This window comes from Corvus moneduloides, chromosome 14 (genome assembly GCF_009650955.1).
Source record: "Corvus moneduloides isolate bCorMon1 chromosome 14, bCorMon1.pri, whole genome shotgun sequence".
In the NCBI taxonomy this organism is placed as follows: Eukaryota; Metazoa; Chordata; class Aves; order Passeriformes; family Corvidae; genus Corvus; species Corvus moneduloides.
The window spans coordinates 18417934-18440896 of NC_045489.1; the positions used below are offsets into that span (position 1 = coordinate 18417934).

Below are 22963 nucleotides of genomic sequence, written 5' to 3' on the forward strand. Positions count from 1 at the left end.
GGGCACTTAGAAAAACTGGATGTTGAACAAAAGAAGAAGTCTTAACTTTATTTGCAGAGGCTTTATCTGATGAGGTCTGCTCACTTTTAGCGTGTTCCTTTGCTGTCTGTTGGGAAGGTGCCTTCCTGCCTTACATGAACACGCAGGAAAAATATCCCATGGATGTGCTCTTCATCCCACCTATCCCAGGAGAGGAGATTCTGTGAGTTGCTTCAGGGAGTGATTTAACTCACAAGAGTTATTTTTAAATCTTACTGATTGTAAAATGTATTGCTGGCAAAAATATTGGTTCTCAGCACTTATGCAGTGGGGGAAGGAGAGAAAGCAAAGGGGCACTCACATCTTGCTCTCCTAAATCCTCAAAACTTTGAGTGTATGTGTTCTAAATCCCTTTCCTGAACGTCTTGGGATCATTTCCATCTTAAAATATTGAGAGAACTAAATATGGAGTTACAGGTGTGGTCTGAGGATTTGTGGGTGATGTCTTAATTCGGGGATCTGGGCAGAAGAATGGCAAATATGGTGCCTGTACCCAAAAGGAGAGGGTAAAGAGAGCACAGCTCCAACTGTGATCCCAACAAGGGAAGTTTTAGAACAAATTCTGAGGAGAAAAAAACCTTGCTGAACAAAGAGGTGACCAGAAAGTATCGCAATTTACACCAGGGGTTTGTCAGAAGAACATTCTGTCAGATAAGTCATTCTCTTGAGGAGAAAACTAATTTCCTTACCAGACGTGATAGAGTGGAGTTAATTACCTGGAGCTGTAACTCAAATCACTGAGAGTGGGAATGAGGAGGTTCCTACAGGAATTCAGAGGGGCTTGTGGAGCAGTGTGGGGGGTCTTTTTGTTTTCTTTCTTGTACATTAAATGCCATGTTCCCAGGCTGCTGGAGGGAACACTCATTTTGTTCCATGAGTTGTCTGGAATCTGATCCTCCCATGGATATTCCGTAGTAATAAGTGATTATATACATATTCACTTGTGTGTGTATATATTTACATAATCCTAGGTGTGCACTTAGGGATTTGGAGAGCAATGCAAAGCTGTTGTTGGTGCAGAGGACAGGACAGTGCTACCAGATCACAGAACCCCAGGATAGGTCAGGATGGGAGGGACCACAGTGGGTCCATGTGGGGCCACCTCCCTGCTCCAGCAGGGCCATCCCCGAGCACAGGCCACAGGACTGTGTCCAGACAGCTCTGGAATATCCCCAGGGAGGAGACTCCACAGCCTCTCTGGTTTCTGTTTAGGGCTGGGCACTGCTCAGGGCAGAAGTTCTGCCTCCTGTGCAGGGGGAGCTCCCTGGGATCGGTTCTGCCCGTTCCTCTGGTCTATTGCTGGTCTCCACGGAGCAGAGCCTGGTCCATCCTCTGACACCTCCTTTTAGACTTTTATTAACGAGCCGTCTCCTCCCAGGGCTGCTCAGCCCCAGCTCCCTCAGCCTTCCCCCTCAGAGACGCTCCGGCCCCTCCATCACCGCGGCAGCCCCGGCTGGACCCGCGCGGGTGCTGCACTGTGGGGAGCCCGGAACTGCACACAGCGCCGCAGGTGTGCCCCATAGGGCTGAGCAGAGCGGGCAGCATCACCTCCCTCCTCTGGCCGACAGCACAAAGCCCAGAACCGGGCGGGTTTTGAGGGAAAAGCGTGCTTGGAGAAAAGCTCCCTCCAGAAACGCCCGCCCCGAGCGGCACCGCCCGCCCGCCCCGCCAGGGGGCGCCGCTGCTGCACGCAGGCCGCTCAGCCGAGCGCCGAGCGCGCCGGCTCCGGCCCAGCCCGCGCAGCCGCGCGCCGATGCGCGGCGCTGAGGGCGGCGGGATGGCGCTGTGGCGGGGGCTGCGCTGCTGCCGCCGCGCCTTCGCCTGGCTGCCCGTGCTGCTCATCGCGCTGCTCCTGCTCTGGTCCTACTACGGATACGTCTGCGAGCTCTGCCTCGGTGAGCGCCCGCCCGCGCCCAGCGGGGCCCGCCCGCCCCGGGCCGCGCCTCGGCACCGCCGGGGCCCCCGCGGGGTTGCGGGCGGGGGGCGAGGCGGGCCGGGGGCTTCGGGCCATTCCCCGTCTCCTTCTCCTCTTCCCCTCTTCCCCTCTTCCCCTCCTCCTCCTCCTCTTTCTCTCCTTTTCCTCTCCTTCTCCCCTTCCTTTCCGTTCTCCTTATCCTCTCCTCCTCCTCCCGTCTCGCCGGTGTGAGCGGGGCCCCGCGCTCGCCCGGTGTCCCGAGGCTCCCATCCCGGCAGTGATGCGTGCAGAGGGACAAACACTTTATTTCGAGTCGAGCCATTACGGGATTAATGAGGGGGTTTAGGGCGTGCTGCCCTGCTTTCCACAGGGTTTGTAACCCGGCCGGGCTGGGTGCGGGTTGTGGGTGCTGTTTGTTAGTCATGAGCCCTTGTTTTGTGTGTTCCTGTCAGCAGGGAGGTGACGCTTGGGAGGGCTGGGAGAGTGATCTCGCAGTGAAAGCCAGTGTTGTTGTGATTTGATAACGTCCAGATGTGATTTATGAGCTAAGCGGTAACAAACGTCAGTCTGTGCCCTGCCTTACCATGGTTTTATATTTATAGTCTGTAAAGGAAAGAAAGAGTTTACGTGAAATCCCACTCAGGAGTGGAATTATTACAGTAGCACTGAAAACACTGCCTTTTAGAAAAGGAAGTTTTATGCTGTCTGGTAATTGTATATTTAATGTAGCAATTTAACTCTATAGTAAGTTATAAACTTTCTTCTGTTTGTTATTTCCGGTTGAGTGTGCTACTAGAAAAAAAGGGTTGGCAGGTCTGGTGGAGAGAAGAGCTGGAAGCTTGGATTTGTGAAATTGTGAGGAGATGTGGCTCCTCAGGACAGAGTAAGGCAGATAAAGGAAACCAGAGGTCCCAGAAAGGACAGTCTGAGATGTTCCTGGGGCAGGAGCTGCCTTCTGGTGCTGCACAAACATAAATCAGGTGTGTGTTAGGGTTGGCAATGCAGTGAGACCTGTTGTTTTCTCTTGATGGGAACTAGAATGAAATGCAGCTTCTGTGGTCTGTTTTAATCAGCAGCTTGGCAAAGCCCCCAAACACTCCGTCACATTTATCCCATCTCTGAGGCTGTGGGCTGTTTCTTTCAAGAATTCACATAGAATGATATCTCTGAGGTGCACGGAACTGTCATTACAACATCCAAGTTTAAGAACAATGGCATTGGAACATCCAAGACAAAAAATGTAGAGTGTTTTCCTGAATGCTGTCAGTCTTTTGAAATGTGCTGTGTAAATTCAGTGATACTGAACACGGGCTGATCCCAGGTCTCAGTGCAGCTGTTAGAGGAGACTCAGGTGATTTGAGTGGGGTTTGGATTGGGGCTGTGCTGCTCTGCAAATGCTGGGTCAGCTGGCAGGAGCTCAGCTTGCTGCCTGGAATCACTGCTTAAAATCATTCATTTGCCCACACCTGCCTATCTTTTTTTTTTGCCCCATTTCTCTCTCATCTCTTTTATTTGTGTGTGGAGGAGTTTACCTCTGCAGAAGCTGAAATGACTGAATTATTTCAGGATTTAAGCATGAACTGTTGGCCTGTGCTGTTTCTTGCCAACCATCTCCCAGGACATTGTGTCTCTCCACATTTCTAACACAGCAAGGCTTGCTGAGCTGGCTGCCTCTTCTCAGCTGCTGGGAGCATGTAAATAGTGAATGCTTTGTCTGGAACCTTGGTTTGCATCTTCAGTTGTGCCGAGAACTGAAAGTGCTGTGGGGGTGATGTCTGGGAGGCACCTCCTGATGCTGGGTTTGAGCTCTCAGTGGCTGGGGTGGCCAGTGAGTCATAGGAGGAGGCCTCAGTTTTCATTTGGCTGGTGGTTGCTGCCACAGTGACAGCAGTGCTCCTGCCATAGAACCTTTTATATCATCTGTCTTTATGGTCTTTTCTCAAGTAAAATCCTTTGCGAGGCCCTGCTGCAGGTGTGATCAGGAGGGAGCTGGGCAGTGTTTGTGAAAAGCTCATCATTGCTTGACTGGCAGCAAAGCAAAGGAAAAACTAAAGATTTCCTAACAGTCTTGTTTACCTGAAATTGAGTGGGCAGAGACACAGCAAAGATGCAGTTTATTTTTTCATCTACGCTTCTGTGTGTCACAGAGCTTTGTCTTCCAAGCAGTGCTCTGTCAAAATATCACAGAACTCTCTGTTTTCAGTTCAAGAAAGCTGTCCTTGTCTCTTCTGTTAAACTTGGATGCTGGCTTTTAAAATAATGGATGGATTTTCAAATAGTCATTACAAGCAGACATTGAACAATGTACCTTTTGCTGGTTGCTCAAAGGGCTTCTGTTAGTAGGGGCTTTTCTCTCATTTTGGTGAAGCAAGAAGGCGTTGTAAAATTTCTGCTGGTAGGAAGTGTAAAAACAATGGAGTCATTGCAGTTGCTGACTTGGCCAAAGCTGAGAAATTTATGACTTCTTAATTATTCTGATGCAGAAATGCTTTGGGACAGTGCTTACAGTGGAGGGTCAAGACAACCTGGAGTAGAAAGCAGCCTTGAGTATGTGGTAAATGCAGAGGGATAAATCTTGGACAGGTGCTAGAGGAGCCCTGGTGATCTTATCACTGTCACCAGAGGATTGGTTGTGTCGTATTTCTAATGCAAAATATACAGAATATATAGAAATACAGCACAAAATACAGCACAAGCAACAGTTACTGAACATCTTGCTGTGGGGGTGTGCGTGAGTGAAGAAGAGTTGTTACGGATGCTTTTGATTTGATGCTGAACTGTGGGTTCTCTCTTTGCCTCTTGAATTTGAAGGTTTTTTCCTAAAATGGCTGTTATTTCACATAGAAATGTTATTTGTCACAAACTTCTCTGGGATTCCTATTTGCTTTCTGGACACATGTTTTTTTTTTCTTTTCCAGTGACTGTGAGCAACCCTGTGGAAAAAGGTACGTGTGATAATTTATTATTTGACATTCAATCCTTGTGTAAAAGGATTCACAAATGTTCTGGGTGAAATACCAGAAATATTTGCTGTTAATTTTTTAAAGGTGCATCCTCTTTCAGTGTTTTTTTCCTGTAATTGCACCCTCCTGAGGATACACAGCATGCTGCACCTTCTGGGTGCATCGAGAAATGCCCTGTTTAGTCACAGTATGGGCAGAACATGGAAAAGCTTTGATCCTCTGAGTCTTCAGGGAAAGCTCTGTGTGTCTGTGCACACCCACACGCCTCTTCTCCCTTTCCCTTACACAGTTCCAGAGCCGATTTTACAAGCCAAACAGAAAATACTAGTTCCCATCTGCAGCCCACTTGGTTTTTTTTGCTGTTCCATTTGATCTTTCAGTGAAAGCTATTTTTGATAAAGTTTTTTTCTCAGTTCTGGTGCCCACTAACAGAAGTTGAGTCATAACACAGTAGGATTGCTCAATGACCGGTGTGTTGGTGAAGACGATGGCCATGTTGGAGGAATAAGGAGTCAGTGGCTGTTGTAACGTTCTTCCCCTTCTTTCCTGGAGGAGCTTTGGATGCTTTTGGCTAATCCAAGTGTTCTCTCGGTGACTTTCTTCTTCTGGGGTTATGAAGGACAGAAGTAGGTGTAGTGTAAGTTGTTCCATGAAGAGCAGTGCCAGCTGACATTTACAGATCCTTCAGATTGCTGTATCCAGTAAATTCTCTTTCCCCTATAGAGCACTTCTAATGTTTGAAATTGCTACAGAGAAACTACAGAAAGCAGGATGTTAATGACTACTCAGCAGAAGAAAGTTAATAGCTGCCTAATCTATTAGTGCATCTCCAGGTCAGCTTCCTCTAACTTGCTGCTGGGCTGCTTGATGAACAAAATTAAACCTGTTGCAAGATTTATCTCCTTCCATAGCAATTAAAAATGGCTGAGCTCCACCTGCATGTAGTGTAGGGATAACATCTCCAACCAGCTTGGAGCATGAGAATGACTTAGCTGTGATTCACAGCTCCTTCCCACAGTCCATCACATCCTTGTGAGATGTGTTCCATCATTTGCCATCTCATTAGAAAATCTCACTGATGAATTTGGCCTTTTTTACCAATTTTCACACAGGAAAAGAAGTGTTTTGACATAGTTAAGAAGTGTTTGGATTTTAGATTTCTCTTTCCAAGTAGTTATTTTAATCTTAGTTTCTAGAATTTGAAGCTTAAATGGGAGAAATGAGATTGTTATTGCAATTAAATGATGTGTTTAGATAAAACTATCTTGTAACTGTTTGATAATGTCTTCATGAGCTGAGTGTTAAAGAAATGGTAGATAGTCTGTGGAGCTGAAGGACAGCTCCTTTGGCTCCCTGTCCATGGAATGCCTGCTAATGCCAAAGGCTCTGGTGTAAGGTTTGCATGTAGAACTAAGACTGTTCTGACATGTGCTGGTTTCACATGATAAGGTTGTGTCTGCTAGTTTACAGTTCTTCCCCAGTAATCACAAGACCTATTTTGCTCAATATGAGGGCATTTTTCCTGATTTATTTTATTGCATCAACCGTGGCAAATGTAAAAGACGTTTAATAAGAGATCTGGCTTTTTCTGGTGACATAAAGCTCATGTTATTTCTCTCTGCTCTCAGAAGAAGAACGTGCAGAAGTGGGCAGTGCACACTCTGTTTCCCAGCTGCATTTAGTAGCCACTGAAGCCCAATACTGGGAGGTGCTGGAGCATTGCAAAATTAACCTTTACACTGCTCAGCACCAGGCAGTTCTGCTGGGCCTGTGCCTGGGACATGGGGAAGAGGCAGCAATCCTGTCATTCCCAGTGATACAGGGTTGTCACCTGCCCTGTGGGACAATTCTCTTACAGCTGCATCTTTCTCATCCACAGAATGGGATCAGGTGGAGCAGGGGAGGCTCTGAGATTGGTCACCCCTGAGCTCTGGGATGCTGCTGACCCTGAGCCATAAGGTTTAGCTGGACTGCAATAATGGGTGGCACTGGATGGCCATCTGTCTTTTCCTTTCTTTTTTTTTTTTTAACATTGTTGTGAAAAATTTGAATAATGCCCATCATGGATGAAACCTTTGCTTAAGAAGTCATTGCTCTGTTTCTGTTTTTTCTTTTCTTGTTTTGTTTTTAGTGGCCTATCTTGTAGTATTCCATATTCTCTTTGTGCTCTTTGTGTGGACATATTGGAAGTCTGTTTTCACTCTCCCAATACAACCAGGCAAAAAGGTAAGAGACCCAACACCTTTCATTCCTTGCAAACTAAAAGCAGAGATGTTAGAGAACTCAAAAATCCTTCAGTCTAGTTGATCTGGAGAACAGAGAGGCAAATGTGTTATAATTCTTCCCTACCAATTATTCGATATGTTGTTTGGATTGGTAGATTTAATTTTTTTAATTGCATTTTGTTTTATCTCTCTATGAAATACTAATAAATCACTATATTTGAAGCAACAGAATGAGGCTGATATTTGTGTGGCACTTCAAATATACACAGCCTTGCTCTGATCCTGATTACAGGAATGTAAATTTATAAATAACAACTAATGCCAGTTTTAAAAATATAAAACTGTGGCTTGGAGACAGGTTCTTGCTCACTAGAGATGTGCTGAATGTGTTATAAAGGTGAGTAATGATCATCATCTAAGGCAGCAATAGGAACAATTCTAATAAGTTGTTTTATGAGCCTTAATTTCACTTTTTCATTTCTTATTGATGTCTCACAGTATTCTGGCTCTCCAGCACACACTACCTCCCTGTGTCTTCTTAACAACCACATTTTCCCACCAGATTAATCTCAGGAACAGGAGGTAAAAATGTTTCCAAACTCACCTGTGTTTGAAATGCTCCCTCTGCTCCCCATGGGTAACTGCTCCTCTCGTGGCCTCTGCTTGCAGTTCCACATGTCCTACGCTGACCAGGAGCGCTACGAGAACGAGGAGAGGCCCGAGGTGCAGAGGCAGATCCTCGCCGAGATCGCCAGGAAGCTGCCGGTGTACACGAGGACAGGGAATGGAGGTCAGCTCAGCACGGAGCTCGTGGCCCCAAATTCACCCTCACGCACTCCAGCAGCACAGGCTGGCACTCAGAGGATCCTGCTGACCAACAGCATTCCCCGTGCCACTGCAGGCACCCACTAACTCCTGTGCAAAGGATTTGAATGCCTTTGCTCTCAGGGAAAACAAAAAAAGCCTTGAACCCTCCCGTGCAGTGCAGTGCCAGGTGCTACCTTTGAGAAGCAAGATGTTACCACATGTGCTGTCTGTGTTTAGAAATAGCAGTAGAATAACCAAATCTGTCATAATTTTTACTTAAAATGCAGTCTGGCTTAGAGATGCAGAACATCTGTGACCAGTTTTCTGGACTATGTTCAGTGATTAAATGCCTGCTGCACTCCCTTCACAGCTTAAAGAAATCTGTGTTCATACTGGAGGCTCTGACCTGCTCATTTCTGTCAGGCATGCTGAAGAATTTTGAAGTAGAGAACTGGAATAAATAGAGAATTATCAAAATGAAGAGTAGGTAGTCTGAGTAAATGTGGTAGCAAATGTGCAGTTTTGGTTTGTCACTCTCGAGCTGTATGGTTTAGAGTAAGCTTAGGTTAGAGGTTAGGAAGAAATCCTTCCCTGTGAGGGTGGGGAGGCCCTGGCACAGGGTGCCCAGAGAAGCTGTGACTGCCCCTGGAAGTGTCCAAGGTGAGGTTGGATGGGGCTTGGAGCACCCTGCGATAGTGGAAGGCGTCCCTGCCCATGGCAGGGAGGTGGAAAAAGATGAACTTGAGAGTCCCTGCCAATCCAAACCATGATATTGTGCTTTCTCCATTGTTGCCCCATCTGCAAGTATCCATCAGAATTCTGAGTGTTGCTTACCTGATTGTGACCTGGCAGCAAACACCAGCTGCAAACCCAGTCACCTGCTGCAGCGATAGAGGAAGGAGAAAGAATAGTTGGGAAATGAGCACAGGATCAACTAACCCATGAAAAAAGAGCACTTTTCCATTATTTGGTGTTAATTTGTCTCTAATTCCAGGGATTCGGTTCTGTGACAGATGCCAGCTGATCAAACCTGATCGTTGTCACCATTGCTCTGTTTGTGCCATGTAAGTTATGGGCTGTCCTTCACCCAAGTGCAGCCACCACGAGGTTCTGTGAGTGGGCTGCTCCTTCATGTGCCTTTTTACTCAAAGGTGCCCCAGGGTCTCTGCTCCTGCTGCAGCCAGCAGTGCTCTAGGGCAGGAATCATGTTCATGTCTCTTTATCTAACACAAGAACCAAGGACATTAGTTGGTCTTCAAACTCTAAGAAATGTTCCATCTTAAAATTTTATGTACCTTAAAAAACTTCTATCATGTAGAAATCTCTCAAAAATCAAAGGTTTTACTACTGATCTGCAGTTGGTAATGAAGTACCAATAAACATTTTCCATTTTTCTTTTTTGTCCTTTTGCAGGTGTGTGCTAAAAATGGATCATCACTGTCCATGGTATGTCCTAGATACTGGTTTGTGGTTTTCTGAAAGGGAAGGCTACTTACATATATTTCTGTATGCCTCTCATGTCTGTATGTCTCTCACATTTTAGGCCATTCATCTCTTTAGTTTGGGAAATTTATAAAATAATTGCACTTTGAAATTGCCTGAAATGATATTTTAACAAGTCATTCATGATTGCTCCATAACCCATGTGTAAAATTGCTATTATATTGATAAAATTTAAACCCCAACTGCTGATTCACTCATTAACTATTATTAAAATTTGAAAGGAACTCCAGCTTAGCCTTTTCTTTGGGCTCTCTGAGAGTTTCAGCTGCACTTGGGATGCTTTCAGTAACATTTGCACGTGGATTGTTTCTGAACAATCTGGTCAGAGACAGTCTGTGCAGAAAGGTGCATGGATTAATTGAGCTTTACACTTTTGAGAATTGCTGCCACTAAATTTCTTAAACTCCTCCTTTTTTTAAGAAAAAAAACAAAGGAAGATTTAAGAAATCAGAAGCAACACAAACATTTCCCTACCTGAACCTCCCCAGCGATCAAAATTGTAGAGGATTTTCCAAACCTGAGTTCTGACACAAACAGCCACTAGGGGTTTTTTGTACATCCCCTTGTTCCTTTCTAGAGTTGTCCTGTGCATGGCAAATTCTAACCAAAGGTGGGGTTAACTGGGCTGTGTGTAAACAAACAGGCAGTGGTGAGGTGGCTCCTGAGGTCTGCAAATGAATAAAGCAGCACAGAAGTCCCAGATCTGATTGCCTTGGCAGACAAGACCCAGACAGGAGGAACGAGTTCCTGCCTCTGTGCCCCATTTACCTGTGGTAGCAACCTTAAAACAATTCCAAAAATCTGGACTGTGCTTCTGCTTGGCCCACAGGAAGGGCTTGAGTGAAAAGCAGAGCCTTCAGGTCTGTTCCCTGTTGGCCACTAAGGGGAGCTGCTTGTTGGCAAATTCGGTTGTGTGATCACGGGGTTTAAACCCCCCCAGAACTGGTCGTGCTCATTGTGTTACAACCACTGTGTGCTGCACAAATCCTGATTTCAACTTTGCTTTTGTCCTCCAGGGTGAATAACTGCATTGGATTTTCTAACTACAAATTCTTTCTACTGTTCTTAGCCTATTCTTTGTTGTATTGCTTGTATATTGCTGCAACAGTCTTCAAGTATTTCATTAAGTATTGGACAGTAAGTCATGAAATCCGGTTCCTTTTTCATCTGCTGTGAGTCTCGTGGGCTTTAGTGACTCCCGGTGCTTTGCTGCTGCCAGGCAGTGGAGGGGCTGCATTTTCCTGGGAGGTGTTTCCCTGGGCCCTTTGGGAATCCAGCTGCTGTTAGATGTCCAAAATGCACAAAGCAAGAAGCAAGTAGCCTTCAGGAATTTCAGACTGCAGATTAGCTTCTGGCAGAGAGGTTATATCCCTTCCCTGTCCTTGTGTTTGCACGGGTGTCTCTTGCAATGTTTGGCATTGATTTGTACATATTTACTGAGAAGAAAAAACCAAAAAAGGTCAAAAAACCTTGTTCATTTTCTAGTCCACACAGGCCTCCTTCCTCAATTTAAAAACAGAGTGAACCAAAGCAGGCTTTTATTCAGTTACTGCTGGTCGTTTGTATGCAAGTAAGGGCAGCTGACAGCTCCAGTAAGACACTGGCCCTTGGCCTCTAGTTTCTGTCCCCTCTGCTCAATAAGTCTGTATGTTTGTGTTTAAGTAATTTTGCTGTGCACTAATTGTTCCCCACACTAAACAAGCTACAGCCCTGAGCCCTGGAGGTCCCCAGAGCCTGCCTGTGTTGCTGCTGGGCACCTCTGGCACTTGACTATTCTGCTGTAGAGGGAAAGGAGCCTTTCTTCTGCTTGGGAGTTCCCACTTGGCTTTTAAACTTTCCCCACCCCTCTGTGCTCAGTTCTAACACTCCCCGATAGCTGCAGAGGTCAGGTTCTCTGGGCTTACCTTGAGCAAGCTGCAGAATTTTAATGTATGCACAGGAAACTCAGCAGAACTTAAACAGGGCTTCAAGAGCTGCTGCCTGCTTATTTCCCATGAGGACAGGGTGTTCCTCCTGCCCACCTGGGCAGCTGTGGTGGGCTGGCTCTGAGCCATACAAAGAGTTAATAACACCCCCTGCTCTTTGTGCTGTGGTACAGGAGGGGAAATGAACCACATTCATTCCTTTGTCTCTTTTTGCTTTTTATAGTAAGGTTGACTTTTGTCTATAAAAGTTTGAGAACTCCCAATAGGAGTTTTAGAAATTATCTTTCTTTAAGTACAAGGAACTTCCATCTTTAATTTGTTCCTATCACTTGTTCTGTGTTGCTTTCCTTTCCAGGGTGAGCTGACCAATGGACGTTCCAAATTTCACATCCTTTTCCTTCTCTTTGTGGCAATCATGTTCTTTGTAAGCCTCATGTTTCTGTTTGGCTACCACTGCTGGCTCGTCAGCAGGAACAGATCCACTCTAGGTGAGGCTCTTGTGTCTGTCTCCTTCCAGTAAGACACACCAAAGATGCTGTAAGAAGAAAAAAAGAAAAGGAAAAAGGCATTTGTTCTATTTTTGTATGTTCCTGCTGCTTTATGAGGGGAGGAAGATTTAAGATCTTGGTACAAGCTGCAGAAATTTGTCACTGCAAATGAGCTGCATTTATTAGCTGGTGTGACAAAAGCTTTGTTAGGGAAACCAGAGCCTTAAAGTGTAGAAGTCCAATTATAAAAATGTTATGCATATGTAAAACTGTATTTGCTGTGAAATGAGTGCAGCTTTTCAGGAAAAATGGTTTGTTATGCTCCTATGCTGTATCCCAATCCAGCTTAGTGAGCTTGGGAAACACCGTGTCCACCTTCTCTGATAAAGGCAAAGAAATTGGGACTGTAAAACCAAAGACATTATCATCTAAAATAATATCATTTTCCCAAGAAGTTTCTTTGCCTTTCCTCAGATAAATGTTCACTTTCAAAGCTTTTTGGATAAAGTTTTATAAGAAAACAGAAGCTATCAAGAGTGAGCAAATATTCTGATTTTATCAAGTTATTTACTTCAAAAGTCATTTCATGGGGCACTGAAGCTCAACTATCCCAAAATATCGGACCTATGCAGCAGCTGAGAAGGGAGATCAAATTGTTCCTAAGACACTCAAGGTTTTTCTCCTCTCTCTTAATTTTATGCCTCACCACAACCCAGAGTTTATTTGCATTTGTTTGTCCCTAGTGCTTGGTCATTGTAACATTAACAAATGAGGTGATTTAAACCCGCAGTGCCACTTCTAGAATGTGCATTGAAGACCAACCTACTTCATTCTCCAGAGTTTTTTACCTAGAAACTTTTACCCTCTGAATTTTCATCAAGTCTCACAGAGTGAAAGATCTTTTAACTCCATTCTCTGGATGAAACAACCCATTGTGGGTTGGTTTGACTGTTCTCTAGGTTCAGTTGCACGACCAAATTCCTGCCTTCGGTTGGAAAGTCTTTAGAGGCTTTGCAAAATGGGAAAAACTGTTGTTTTGAAACTTTGTAGTGCTGTATCTCTAGAATCTGGTAAATCACGTTGTCTTTAGATGGCTACAAGATGCACAGCCCTGTTTCAGAGTGTTTGCCATTGATTTCTTTTTTTCTCCACTGAAATTGTCTCTGTTTGCAGAGGCTTTCTCAGCTCCAGTGTTTCAAAATGGCCCAGATAAAAATGGATTCAATCTTGGCTTTGTGAAGAATCTCCAGCAAGTGTTTGGAGAAGAAAAAAAGCTCTGGTTGCTCCCTATTGCCTCTAGGTAAGTAATAATCAAGTCAGTGCTAAAAGCTGATAAAATTACAGTTTATCCCATTTTGTGTACAGGTTTAGGTCACAGGAACGTGGGATTTTTATGTGTCTGTTGGTAAGAGTGGGGGCATTTTCTGTTGGGTGTCATTCAAACACAGAAGTGTGATTTCTGCCCTGAAGAATCTGTGGGATAAATTGATAAACTATATACCTATTAATTGGTCCTTTTTCATAAATGTTTTCCTTAGTTTCCCCCTCACTTCTAGCTGTCCACAAGTTAATTTTTCCAGGTTTTTTTTCTGTATTCAAATGACTTGATCCAATTAGCACATTTACCTTCTGCTAAAAGTTACTTGATTCCAGGCCATAAGTTTCAACTTTTGTATTCCAGAGACCTTGAAGAAATTGAGAACTGAAATGAAAGATAAACATGGTACTTTTCAAAGCTTAAAGATGATTTTAAGTAAACATGGGAAATCGTGGCAACAGAAAACTTTGTTTGCAGAAAAAATGCAGAGAAATTGTCATCCTTTAGAGTCACTTGCTGTTTTTGCAGTGTCCCTCTCTGCTTTTTTCCATGCAGCCAGGGGGATGGACATTTTTTCCCAATGAGAGCCTTGAGTGAAGCTCGGAACCCTCTCCTGACAAATGAGGAGCAGTGGGAGGAGGATGGAATAGATGAAGAGCCTCAGGGTAAGGAAATTAGTTGTCCTGACCTACAGTGGCCAACAGATGAATTATAAGGGCTAATCAAATAAAAAAACTGTGTTGGTTAAGTCCCTGGGCAGCTCTGACTTGATTAATGAGCACAGACTGAAAATAAGCTCTACTTTGGAATCAGTTCTTTCTTCTTTTTTTAGCAGCTTTCTACTTGTAACTGAGAGGGTGTTTCAAGGGTTAGAGAAATTGAAATTGCCTCAAACTGAGAATATTTGCATGTAAGTGTTGCTGCATGCAGCACAGTTACTTGGGCCATAAAGTGGTGCCTGCAAAAAGGAGAATATTTAGATTTTTTAAGTATATTTGTCCTCTGGAAGTGGATGAAACCAGACATGCAAACACCTGAGTGCAGGGATACATTCAGGAAGCTACTTTGTACTTTGTCCTGCTTCGTTACCAGAGTAAATTCACCTGCTCTCCCTGGTTGGTTCCAAACATTTTGGTAGTTACAAGGTAACACAAATGAGTTTTACAAACAACAAATTTGGCTTTAAAAATAGCAAACTATGGCATTCCTGTGAATTTTTAATGATGCTTAAAATAACTTAAGAATGAGTCAGAGCTTCTTCCAATTTTTATGAACTTTAAATTCTCTGAAGAAATAATTAATTCTTCCATATGAAAACACTGACAGTGAGGTGATTTTTGGCTAGATCAGACCCCAGATAATGGTCTGGAGCTTATATGAAGTCTCTCAGTTCATAGTGCCTATAAAATAACTGACATTTCCAGGCAGTTGAATTGGATGATCCCTGTGGGTCCTTTCAACTGAAATATTCAGATTCTCTCTTACACAATAGAAGTAAATCAGTAAAAATGTCAAACCAGAAAGACCTGAAATATTCCATTAAAACTGCAAGACCTTTATTTGTCTTTGTGGCTTTAAAGCTTGTGACTTGGTTATGAAATAAATAAAGCCAATAATAGAGTAATCTCAGTTTAAAAACAGCTGCTCCGTTCTCTCTCAAGTGGTTGTCTATTTTTGTTTGTAATGATCCTTAAAAATGCAGTCCCATGCTTAGTCAAAAATATATTCTCAGTGAGAAAACCAAATTTATTTACCTCTAACTGCTTTGTTTTTCATTGGGCAGGTTCTGGTGAAGCCTCATCCCTTGCCATAGAAAGGGAGACATAGCAGTGTGAAAACACAGTGGTGTAAAGCTGGATCAGAAAGGTGAGTGCTTCTTTCTCTACTTGCCTCAAAACCACTGCTCTGCAGGGAGTGGGGGTGGTTTTGGACAGGTTTGGGCTTTAGCAGAACAATATTTCTCCAGCTTGCCCAAAAATCCCTTGTTCAAGGGGCCCTAAAAGGAAGCAGAGGCTCTCAGTGGCCCTCAGCTGCTGCTGGCACAGGTCACACCAGAGCCACCAGCTCTGTGTGGAGGGGAGGACACAAACCCTGCAGCTCCTCTGGAAAACATGGCAGGAACGACTGCTGCACTGACTTGTGCAGTGACAAGAAGGGAAATCTGTGCAGGGATCCATGGGAGGTGTGGGACGGTGCAGGTGCAGTCTTAAACTGAAGCTGAGAGCAGCCAAGCTGCAGCTGGGAATACAAGGAAGTGCCTTGTAATGCCACATCAGCTGTCACTCTCTTCGCCAGGCTTTCTCTCCCCCTGGAAAAGGTGGGTCCCACAACAGCTGATGGTGGCTGGGGCAGGTGCTGCTTCCAGAACATTCCCTGCTCTGCCACCTGTTCTGACTTGGAGAACAGGGGACACGTCGTGCCACAGGAACTGCAGGCAGTGAGGAGGACACAGTGTCCTGTTTTCCCAGGGGAATGTAACTGACCGAGATTCCAGGAGCATCCTCTGCTGTCCCACTTGCAGGAGGTGGAATTGTCAGATGGAATTTGCCCCTCTCTGTTCCAAGGCAGTCAGTAACTGTGGTGCGGCAGAGCACTGCAGTCCGTGCCTGGCTCCCCTGGCAGACAGGGCCCCTCCACACTGCTGTCAGTGGGCTTCTGGCACGTTGTAGGAGCCCATTTTGTTCCCCAGAGTGTTTTTCTGTCAGTGGTGAGGGCTGCATCCTGCATTCCACCAGGCCAGGCAAGTCATTCTTCATGGCTTTAAAACCACTCCCAAAGCCCAGATCAGCCCTTGATCGCTCATCACAGCAGTGCTATAGTTGCACTTTTTTATTTCTTTAAATTTCAGCTTCCCTCTCAGGAGCCAACATCCCTTCTCTTGGCAAGCACTTCAGTTTCGAGGGGCAGAAAACAGGTGGATCTTCAAGATGAGAAAACATCCTGAAGTATTGTCTGATGGGAATCTGCATTCTAGAGTGCTTCTCCAGAAATCCTGCTGTCCAGATGTCCCAAGGCTTTATAAGTTTAAGTTACAGAGTTAACAGAACAATTTTACAGAGTGATTCTGGCCAATCTTCTTTGGCCTGCTCTCTTTATTTTATAAATACTATATATTTTTTATTCAAAATGGGTAAAAATGTTGATGCTAGTGCACTTCCAAAGGCCTTTTCATTTTGCAAACATCAGGGACTTGAGTTCTTGAAATTCTTCCAAGCCATAATATTCTTGGGAATGGTTATTTATTTTGAGGCTGATTCTCCAACCTTCTCTGACAAGTGGTATTTTCTGTGTTCAAATTCTGAGTCAGTTCAGCTCAACGCAAGACAGACCCAGTTAAATCTGGCACTAAATTGGTAGTTGAATGTAAGAGTGTTGAAAGCAAAAGTGCTGAACATGCACATGTACATGTGCAGCTGTGAAGGAAAATAAAATACTCACATTGCCAGTATCAAGATTCAAGAATATTGTGGCCATAGATTTTTTTAAAAAACTTTTTTTAGGAGGGTGTTATTGTCTCAGAGTTTGGATTATCATGCTCTTTGCCCAATCCTACTTGCAGGTACCTAAAATGCAAAAGGGAACTTCAGACAGTCCAGTTTGCATTAATTCCTAGGGCTAAAATACCCACTCATTCCTGGATCAGTGTTTGATGGAACTTTGTGTGTTCATGGAGTCAGAAAGGAAGATGAGAATTCGAAATGTGCACTGGAACTCCACCAGTTGTGTTTGGAGCTTACACTCCACAGGGGTGGGGTGAACCCCAAAATGCTGAAGACACAATGATATATTGAATTTGTTCAGACTTCTTCCCAGCTCAGTGCACTGACTGGTTTCAGGGCTTTCTGCACTAAGAGGTGATCAGATTTGTTTCTGCGTTTTGCTGCATTTACAGTCAAAGAGGCGTATCCCTGGTTTTGTTCTGGGGACTGGAACTGAGATTTGGCTGGCTGGATTAGGGACATTTTTCTAGACCTGAGTCCTTTTATTTAATCTGCATGATTCAGCCCCGTCCATCATTCTTGTTTGAATTAGGTGCATGCTAAAAGTATTGGTGTACTGCCTCTAAGATCATTTAGTACCGTTTTCTATCCCATTTTTGTGTTTGTTTATCAGCCCACTGGTGTTGACAGTGACTACAGGAGCAGCTGTGCGTGTCACGAGAAAGGACCTGATGAGTGAGTTTGGTGATGAGGGCTTTGCCTACAGGCCAAACTCCTTTTTCCCCTGTTCCTCTGCTGCTGCTGCCACGGGGAATCTGTGAGACAGGAGAGCCTTGCAGAGATTCCTTCCCTAAGAGCAGGTGTTTAACTCCTGGTAGATCTGTGCCCTGTGGGCAGGAATTTTGTCTCTCAGCCTCTGCAGTTTGTGTGGAGCAGGCAGTGCTGACCTCTCTGCAATGCCTCACTGCTGAATTTGGTTGTGAAGGGGCCAAGGTGGGCTGGCCCAGGTTTGTGTGGGTTTGTGTCTCTCCTCAGGGTGGCCCTGAACACTGAAAATGTTCCTGCTTCAGCCACCTGAGCCCCATCTGTTGAGTGGCTCTGTCACCAAATGGCTGCTGAGTGCTGGAAGTGTTTTTCCTGTCAATCTAAAGCTGCATTTCTAATGTAAATCTGGTGTTGGGCCTTGTGCTGTGTGTGATGAAAGGTGGCAGCTGAATTAATCACCTCATTCCTTGCAAAATGTGCTCCAGAGGGGGAGCTTGAGAGGATGATGGCAGCTAAACACAACGGGAATTTAGCACCTACAGAGGTGCTATTTGTGCCTTTAAAAACTTTAAATTCCTTGTATATAAAACCAGGAAGATGATTTGGTGACTTTCTGTTTCATTCTGTTAGCTGAAGTGTATTTTTCCAGAGCTGTGTGGATTTACAGGAGTTTTCTGAGCAGGTTCTTGTGCCCTTCCTGGGTTTGGTTCTGGTTACAGCCCTGCCATTATTTGAGTTACTCCTGTGCAAGGCAGCAGCAGCAGAGCTGCCCATGAGCTGTGCAGGAGCTCCCCTGCCTGCTCCTGCTGCTGCACTGCTCATTAGGGAGTACAGAAAATCAGTTTTGTCTTCTGATACCAAGCCAGATACCTTTATGATAGCACAGGTACCCAGCTGAGATTGAGAAACAGTTTTAAATGTTTCCAAGTAACTTTTATTCAGTCACTTTCCTTGCAATTAGTTATGGTCAACTCTTTCCTTTCCTTCAATGCAGCTCAGCCTCCTGTGGTTTTAACAAACTCTTGTCCAGGTAGAAACAATACAAAGTTTTATCGCTTCAGAGCCACTTCCCATCAATATCCATACATCAAACGCTGGAAAGCTTCATGAAATGTGAAACAAACCCAAAAGTTGTGTAAAATGAGGCAGAACGAAATGGGAAAAACCCACTTGTCTGAGTGAGCAGCTCCATTTTGTTCCCTTCTGCTCACATAAGGTGATATCCTTATGTTACCCCGGCCTTTGTCCTGTTTATGCTGAGTAAATGCACTGGAAAACAGAAGTTTCTCAGGCTGCTGTGGTCACTGCTGCAGGTGACAAAAGAGAGAATATTCAGCCCAGTGCGTGGTAGTTTTTTTTAACCTGCACATGGCTCTTTCAGGGGTACAACCCACTGCAGCACCTCCTTTGTTTTCCATGCCCTGATCCTCATCCAGAGGCTCTCCGCCATCAGCACTGACCGTAAGGGCTGTTGTATCAAACCTCTCCCCTACCTGCACCCTCCATCCCAACATTTCAGGAGTGGCACTCATCCCACCATCACCAAGGATACTGCAGCTCTGGGAGCTGGCCAGTGATTCCAGTTCATCCTGTGTGTATCTCACACTGCCGGTGCTGCTGTCCCAGCATTCCAGGTACACTCTGAGCCCTCCGTGTGCCAGGAGCAGCCAAAGTGTTCCCACTGGGATTGGCACCATGTGGTGTTCACTGCCAGTGTCTGGGTGTGTGCTGTAAATGCAGTTACAGTCAAAGAACCTGGAGAATTGTTAAGGTTTGAGTCTCGGTTCCGATGCTGATGTCAGTTGTGTGACTGGGGGGGTTGTGAAGGTGTTGAACTCCAGCCTGGAGCAGTGTGGAGGCAGCAAGGGAACTGTCTTGACCCCATCCAGGGGCTGTTTTCTCTGCTTAGCACTGGATCTACACTAAGCTTTCTCAGCTAGGAGCAACGTTCCCAAGTGATGTCACCACTGGAAAGGAGGGAACACTTTTGTTGGACTTTACTGTGATGCCTCCAGTGTTATTGCTCTACTCCTGCGTTCATCCTCTAAAATAACTGACCACTAACAGCCACCCCCTCGTCTCTCCCCCTTCTTTCCCACTTACATTCAGGTACAAAAACCCAGACAGAACATCATATTGATGTTCCTCTGTGTGGAATTAGGAGTCCTAAGTCCAGTCCTGGCCAAGGAACCAGGGCTTGTGCAACCCTCGCTGCACTGCCAGGTTTCTCTTGCTGAGTTGGAACAGTTTTCAGAGTAGGATAATCTTGTTTTCCTTTAGGCAGGGAGCAGTACTGTACGTCTGAGGAGGCTGCACCCAGTGTGTGTGGGGTGCAGTCACTGGTGAGTGACTGGTGAGAATCAGGAAGCTTCCTAATCGCACTATGCAATGAATGTTTGCTTCCTGGGATAAACAGGAATGGGATTCAGCAAAATCCACGCCAGCTGCAGCTCTGTAGCTCTATATGCTGGTCTGGACTGAAAGCACAACTTGATGCATAAAGTCTGTAATGTGATATGAATGTAAAATGTCAAGGGGAAAAAATTTAAAAATTACTATTTTTTCCCTGAATTTAGCTATGAAGAGTGATGTGCTGAGCTGTTCTCAGGGCCCCTGCATCCTACAGAGCAGTGACTGTGTGCTGAGCAGTTACTCTGTGCAGAGTTGGTGCACTCGTGGAAGGGTTTAATTAACAGGTGAAGGAGGCACTGCTGACCTTGTGTATTAAGCCAGAATTAATTAACTCAAAAGGGTCACACTTTCATTTCAGTGACTCCTGTGGTACAGATTTTTGAAATGGATCCATAGTACTTGAAAATACCTCAATTTTATTGATATTTTTTCCAATTCTATCAGCTTCTGCTTTGTTCCAGAACACTTGCAAACCTAAACTCGTTCTGAACAGATCAGTGAAGGCATTTGCATGGCAGAGGGGCTGTTTTCATTCCCAGCCTGGTCTGTCAGACCCTGCACTGGCTCTGCCATGGGCTCTTCCTGCCTAGTGCTGCATACCCTACCCTGGTCACAAACACTGAGCTCACACCCACTGCTGCAGGGTTTTAGTCTCTTGTCCTTTTTTCCATCCCACTTTGAGTCTTCCCTCTTCTTCCTGAACATACAGTTAAATATTTCCAGCTTTGAGCTGCTTGTGCTGGTTTTTTGGATACTGTGAAGGTGAGTAGATGTCATTTTATGCAGCTGTGCCACGTATTTTATTTGTAATTAATCTCGCTGTTTGTCAGGTATTGGTTTGTGGTTCCCATAATCAGGCCCAGCTGGCCTTGCTTTTAGAGCAGGATCCCACTTCCTGCATTTTCTCTTTCCTAAAAGCCTCATTTCTTCATTCTCCAGCTTCCATTTGGGATGTAAACCTTGTGAAATAAAATGTAAGTTTACATTTTAAATACAAGCCTGTAAGTTGCTCATGCCTGCATGCTCTTTCAAATATTATTTTTTTCTGTATAAGATTTTAGGATTTACAGCAGCATTTGTAAAACTTTAGTGGGTAACAGCCACTCTTAAAAAAAAAAAATGAAGTTATATTAAGGAGAGGGGAAAAAATCCACAACCAAAAAAAGAAATCCAACAGAAAGGACAAAAGGATCATCTCTGCTTCTTACTCCAGCTGTGCTTGAAAAGCAGTGCCTGCTTGCATCCAGTGCTGGTGTCAAACAGCCCATGGAACACACAGGTATCTGACCTGAAGGCTTCCCTGCTGTTCCAGTACTGCCTGAAGCACTTCCTTGAATTAAGCCTTGGACTAAATCCCACGGGAAGCCTGGAACCCAATGAAATTGGCCCCCCCCTCTCCTTTCTAACCTGGGGAAGGTGTGTGCTGCCCATCTCAGCACTTCCCTCTGTAAAAGAAACAGAAGCCCAAAGGATTCTTGAAAATGTTGGTGTATTATTCCCCTCCCCTGTCTTTTCTGAAGGATCCAGGAGCCTCCAGGATGTGTCCAGGAGAGAACTCCCTCAGCATCTGGAATGCTGCTGATGTAAGGAACTGCTGGGCTGGTGTAGGTGACCTTCCCTGGGAGGAAGGAGGGACAAGGTTGTAACTAAGAGCTGCTGTGAGGAGCTGGAACCTCTTGTTCCACTGTTCTGATTTAGCTCCATTCTTCTTTGGAATTAACTACACTATGGAGGAGCTTCCTGCTGTAGTCACTGCCTGACGAAACAGAGCTACCCCAGAGTGATTCCACATCCATTGTTGGAGCAGGGAGCTTTGGGTTAGGAACACAGGAAGTAGAAAAGCTCTTGTTATTTTATAAATTTATAATCTGCCTGCTCGGATGGCTGGTCCTCATCTGAAAATGCTCTTTGTGGTGCAAGTGGGTCCCTCAAAGATAGAAGTGACCTAAATCTCAGGATCAGAGAATGGCAGAGCTGTGGTGTTGTCAATGTCAGGAGGAGGGTTTAACTTCCTCCCAGAAAAGCCAGGGGGTTTCGCGTGCTGGAGCTTTTCCTGGCAGAAAACTGGGGCTGGAGCAGAACACCCACTGCAGGGGCTGCTGTGGGTCAGAGGGCTCCCTTTGGGAGCTCCCTCTGGGCCGGGATCACTGCTCCCATTGCATCCCGATGGAGCTGACAGAATTGGGAAACAGCAGCAATCCCACTGGAGTGGTTTGTAACTGCATCCAGCTGCTTTTTAGGAACCCAGTGTGGCCTGGGGCTGCCAGTTGCTCCAGCCAGCACTGCTCTGTGCAGCCACTCAGCTGGGTGGCTTAACACACATCCCTCACCCCCAATTCAATAGGAAGTGATTATTCTCCAAGGAATGTCACACAGGGATTGCTGCCCACCTTTGGGGTGTTGTGTTCAGGAGTTTAATGCTGCTGCTGCTGGCATTGAGACTTTTGATATCAAATCGGTTTTTACAAAAGCTTTGGATACTTGTTTTTACTGTCGGACCAGTGTTCTGACTATGCTGATGCTCTGTGCAGTTTCACTGGCATTTTCCAAGTGTTTGTATGGTTTCTACAGCTGAATATCCTGTATGTTCTGCTTTGTTGTTTTTTATTATGGTTTATACTGTACTGCAGGCAAGGACTGCATTAAAACCATTTTTGGCTAATTCATTAGATTTGTGAATGGTTATTTCCTGTGCTCAGGCTAAACATTCCCTTTCTGGAAGTGTTACACAACTTTAATTAATTGGAATTACTGCTTGGAACAGGGAAGGTTCTTTATCTGTGACAAAAAGATTCACTAAATGCTGGCATTGGTGGGGGCAGCCCAGATCTCAGCACTCCACTCACCTGATGAGAGGTAAGAAGGGACTTGAGAGAACATTCCTTAATCCTGCAATTGTAAAATACGGATATATTTTAAAATAATAATGGTCTATATTGTATTTATGGATTTTCCCAAAGTTACAGTAAGGGGAGGTACTGGCCAGCTGGATATGGTGTACTTGGTGCCAGGGGATTTAAAGCCAAAGCAGGAAGGGATTTGGCTGCAGATTGATGTTTAATGGGACCCATACAATGAGTGCCTTGAGGCTTTGGAAAGGCTGCTGAGCCCTGAGGGCCACACTTCTCTCCTGGCCCTGGTGCTCTGTGAACAGCACTAGAAA

The 22963-nt window shown here is 45.0% G+C and overlaps 1 protein-coding gene and 1 long non-coding RNA gene across 2 annotated transcripts; one reads left to right on the forward strand and one right to left on the reverse strand.

The window, feature by feature from the left end:
* Window positions 1–1786: 1786 nt before the first annotated feature.
* Window positions 1787–22462, forward strand: ZDHHC15 (zinc finger DHHC-type palmitoyltransferase 15). The gene is made up of 12 exons (XM_032123509.1): window positions 1787–1934; window positions 4873–4899; window positions 7049–7143; window positions 7812–7932; window positions 8944–9013; window positions 9363–9395; window positions 10469–10589; window positions 11733–11865; window positions 13039–13165; window positions 13739–13848; window positions 14967–15049; window positions 16032–22462. The coding sequence occupies exons 1-11, from the start codon at window positions 1793–1795 to the stop codon at window positions 15008–15010; spliced, it is 1023 nt and encodes a 340-aa protein (XP_031979400.1). The 5' UTR covers window positions 1787–1792; the 3' UTR covers window positions 15011–15049; window positions 16032–22462.
* LOC116450777 lies at window positions 2236–9522 on the reverse strand. Its single transcript, XR_004242972.1, has 3 exons — window positions 8784–9522; window positions 7747–7901; window positions 2236–5674 (listed from the first exon to the last, which is right to left on the reverse strand). It is a non-coding gene; the product is annotated as an uncharacterized LOC116450777 (long non-coding RNA).
* Window positions 22463–22963: the final 501 nt, after the last annotated feature.

Bases quoted from the DNA above. Each gene is read 5' to 3' on its own strand.
- ZDHHC15 (XM_032123509.1), top strand. From the start codon at position 1,793: ATGCGCGGCGCTGAGGGCGGCGGGATGGCGCTGTGGCGGGGGCTGCGC. The intron at 1,935-4,872 runs GTGAGCGCCCGC...TTTCTTTTCCAG, and splicing joins CGTCTGCGAGCTCTGCCTCG to TGACTGTGAGCAACCCTGTG. The intron at 4,900-7,048 runs GTACGTGTGATA...TTTTGTTTTTAG, and splicing joins GAGCAACCCTGTGGAAAAAG to TGGCCTATCTTGTAGTATTC.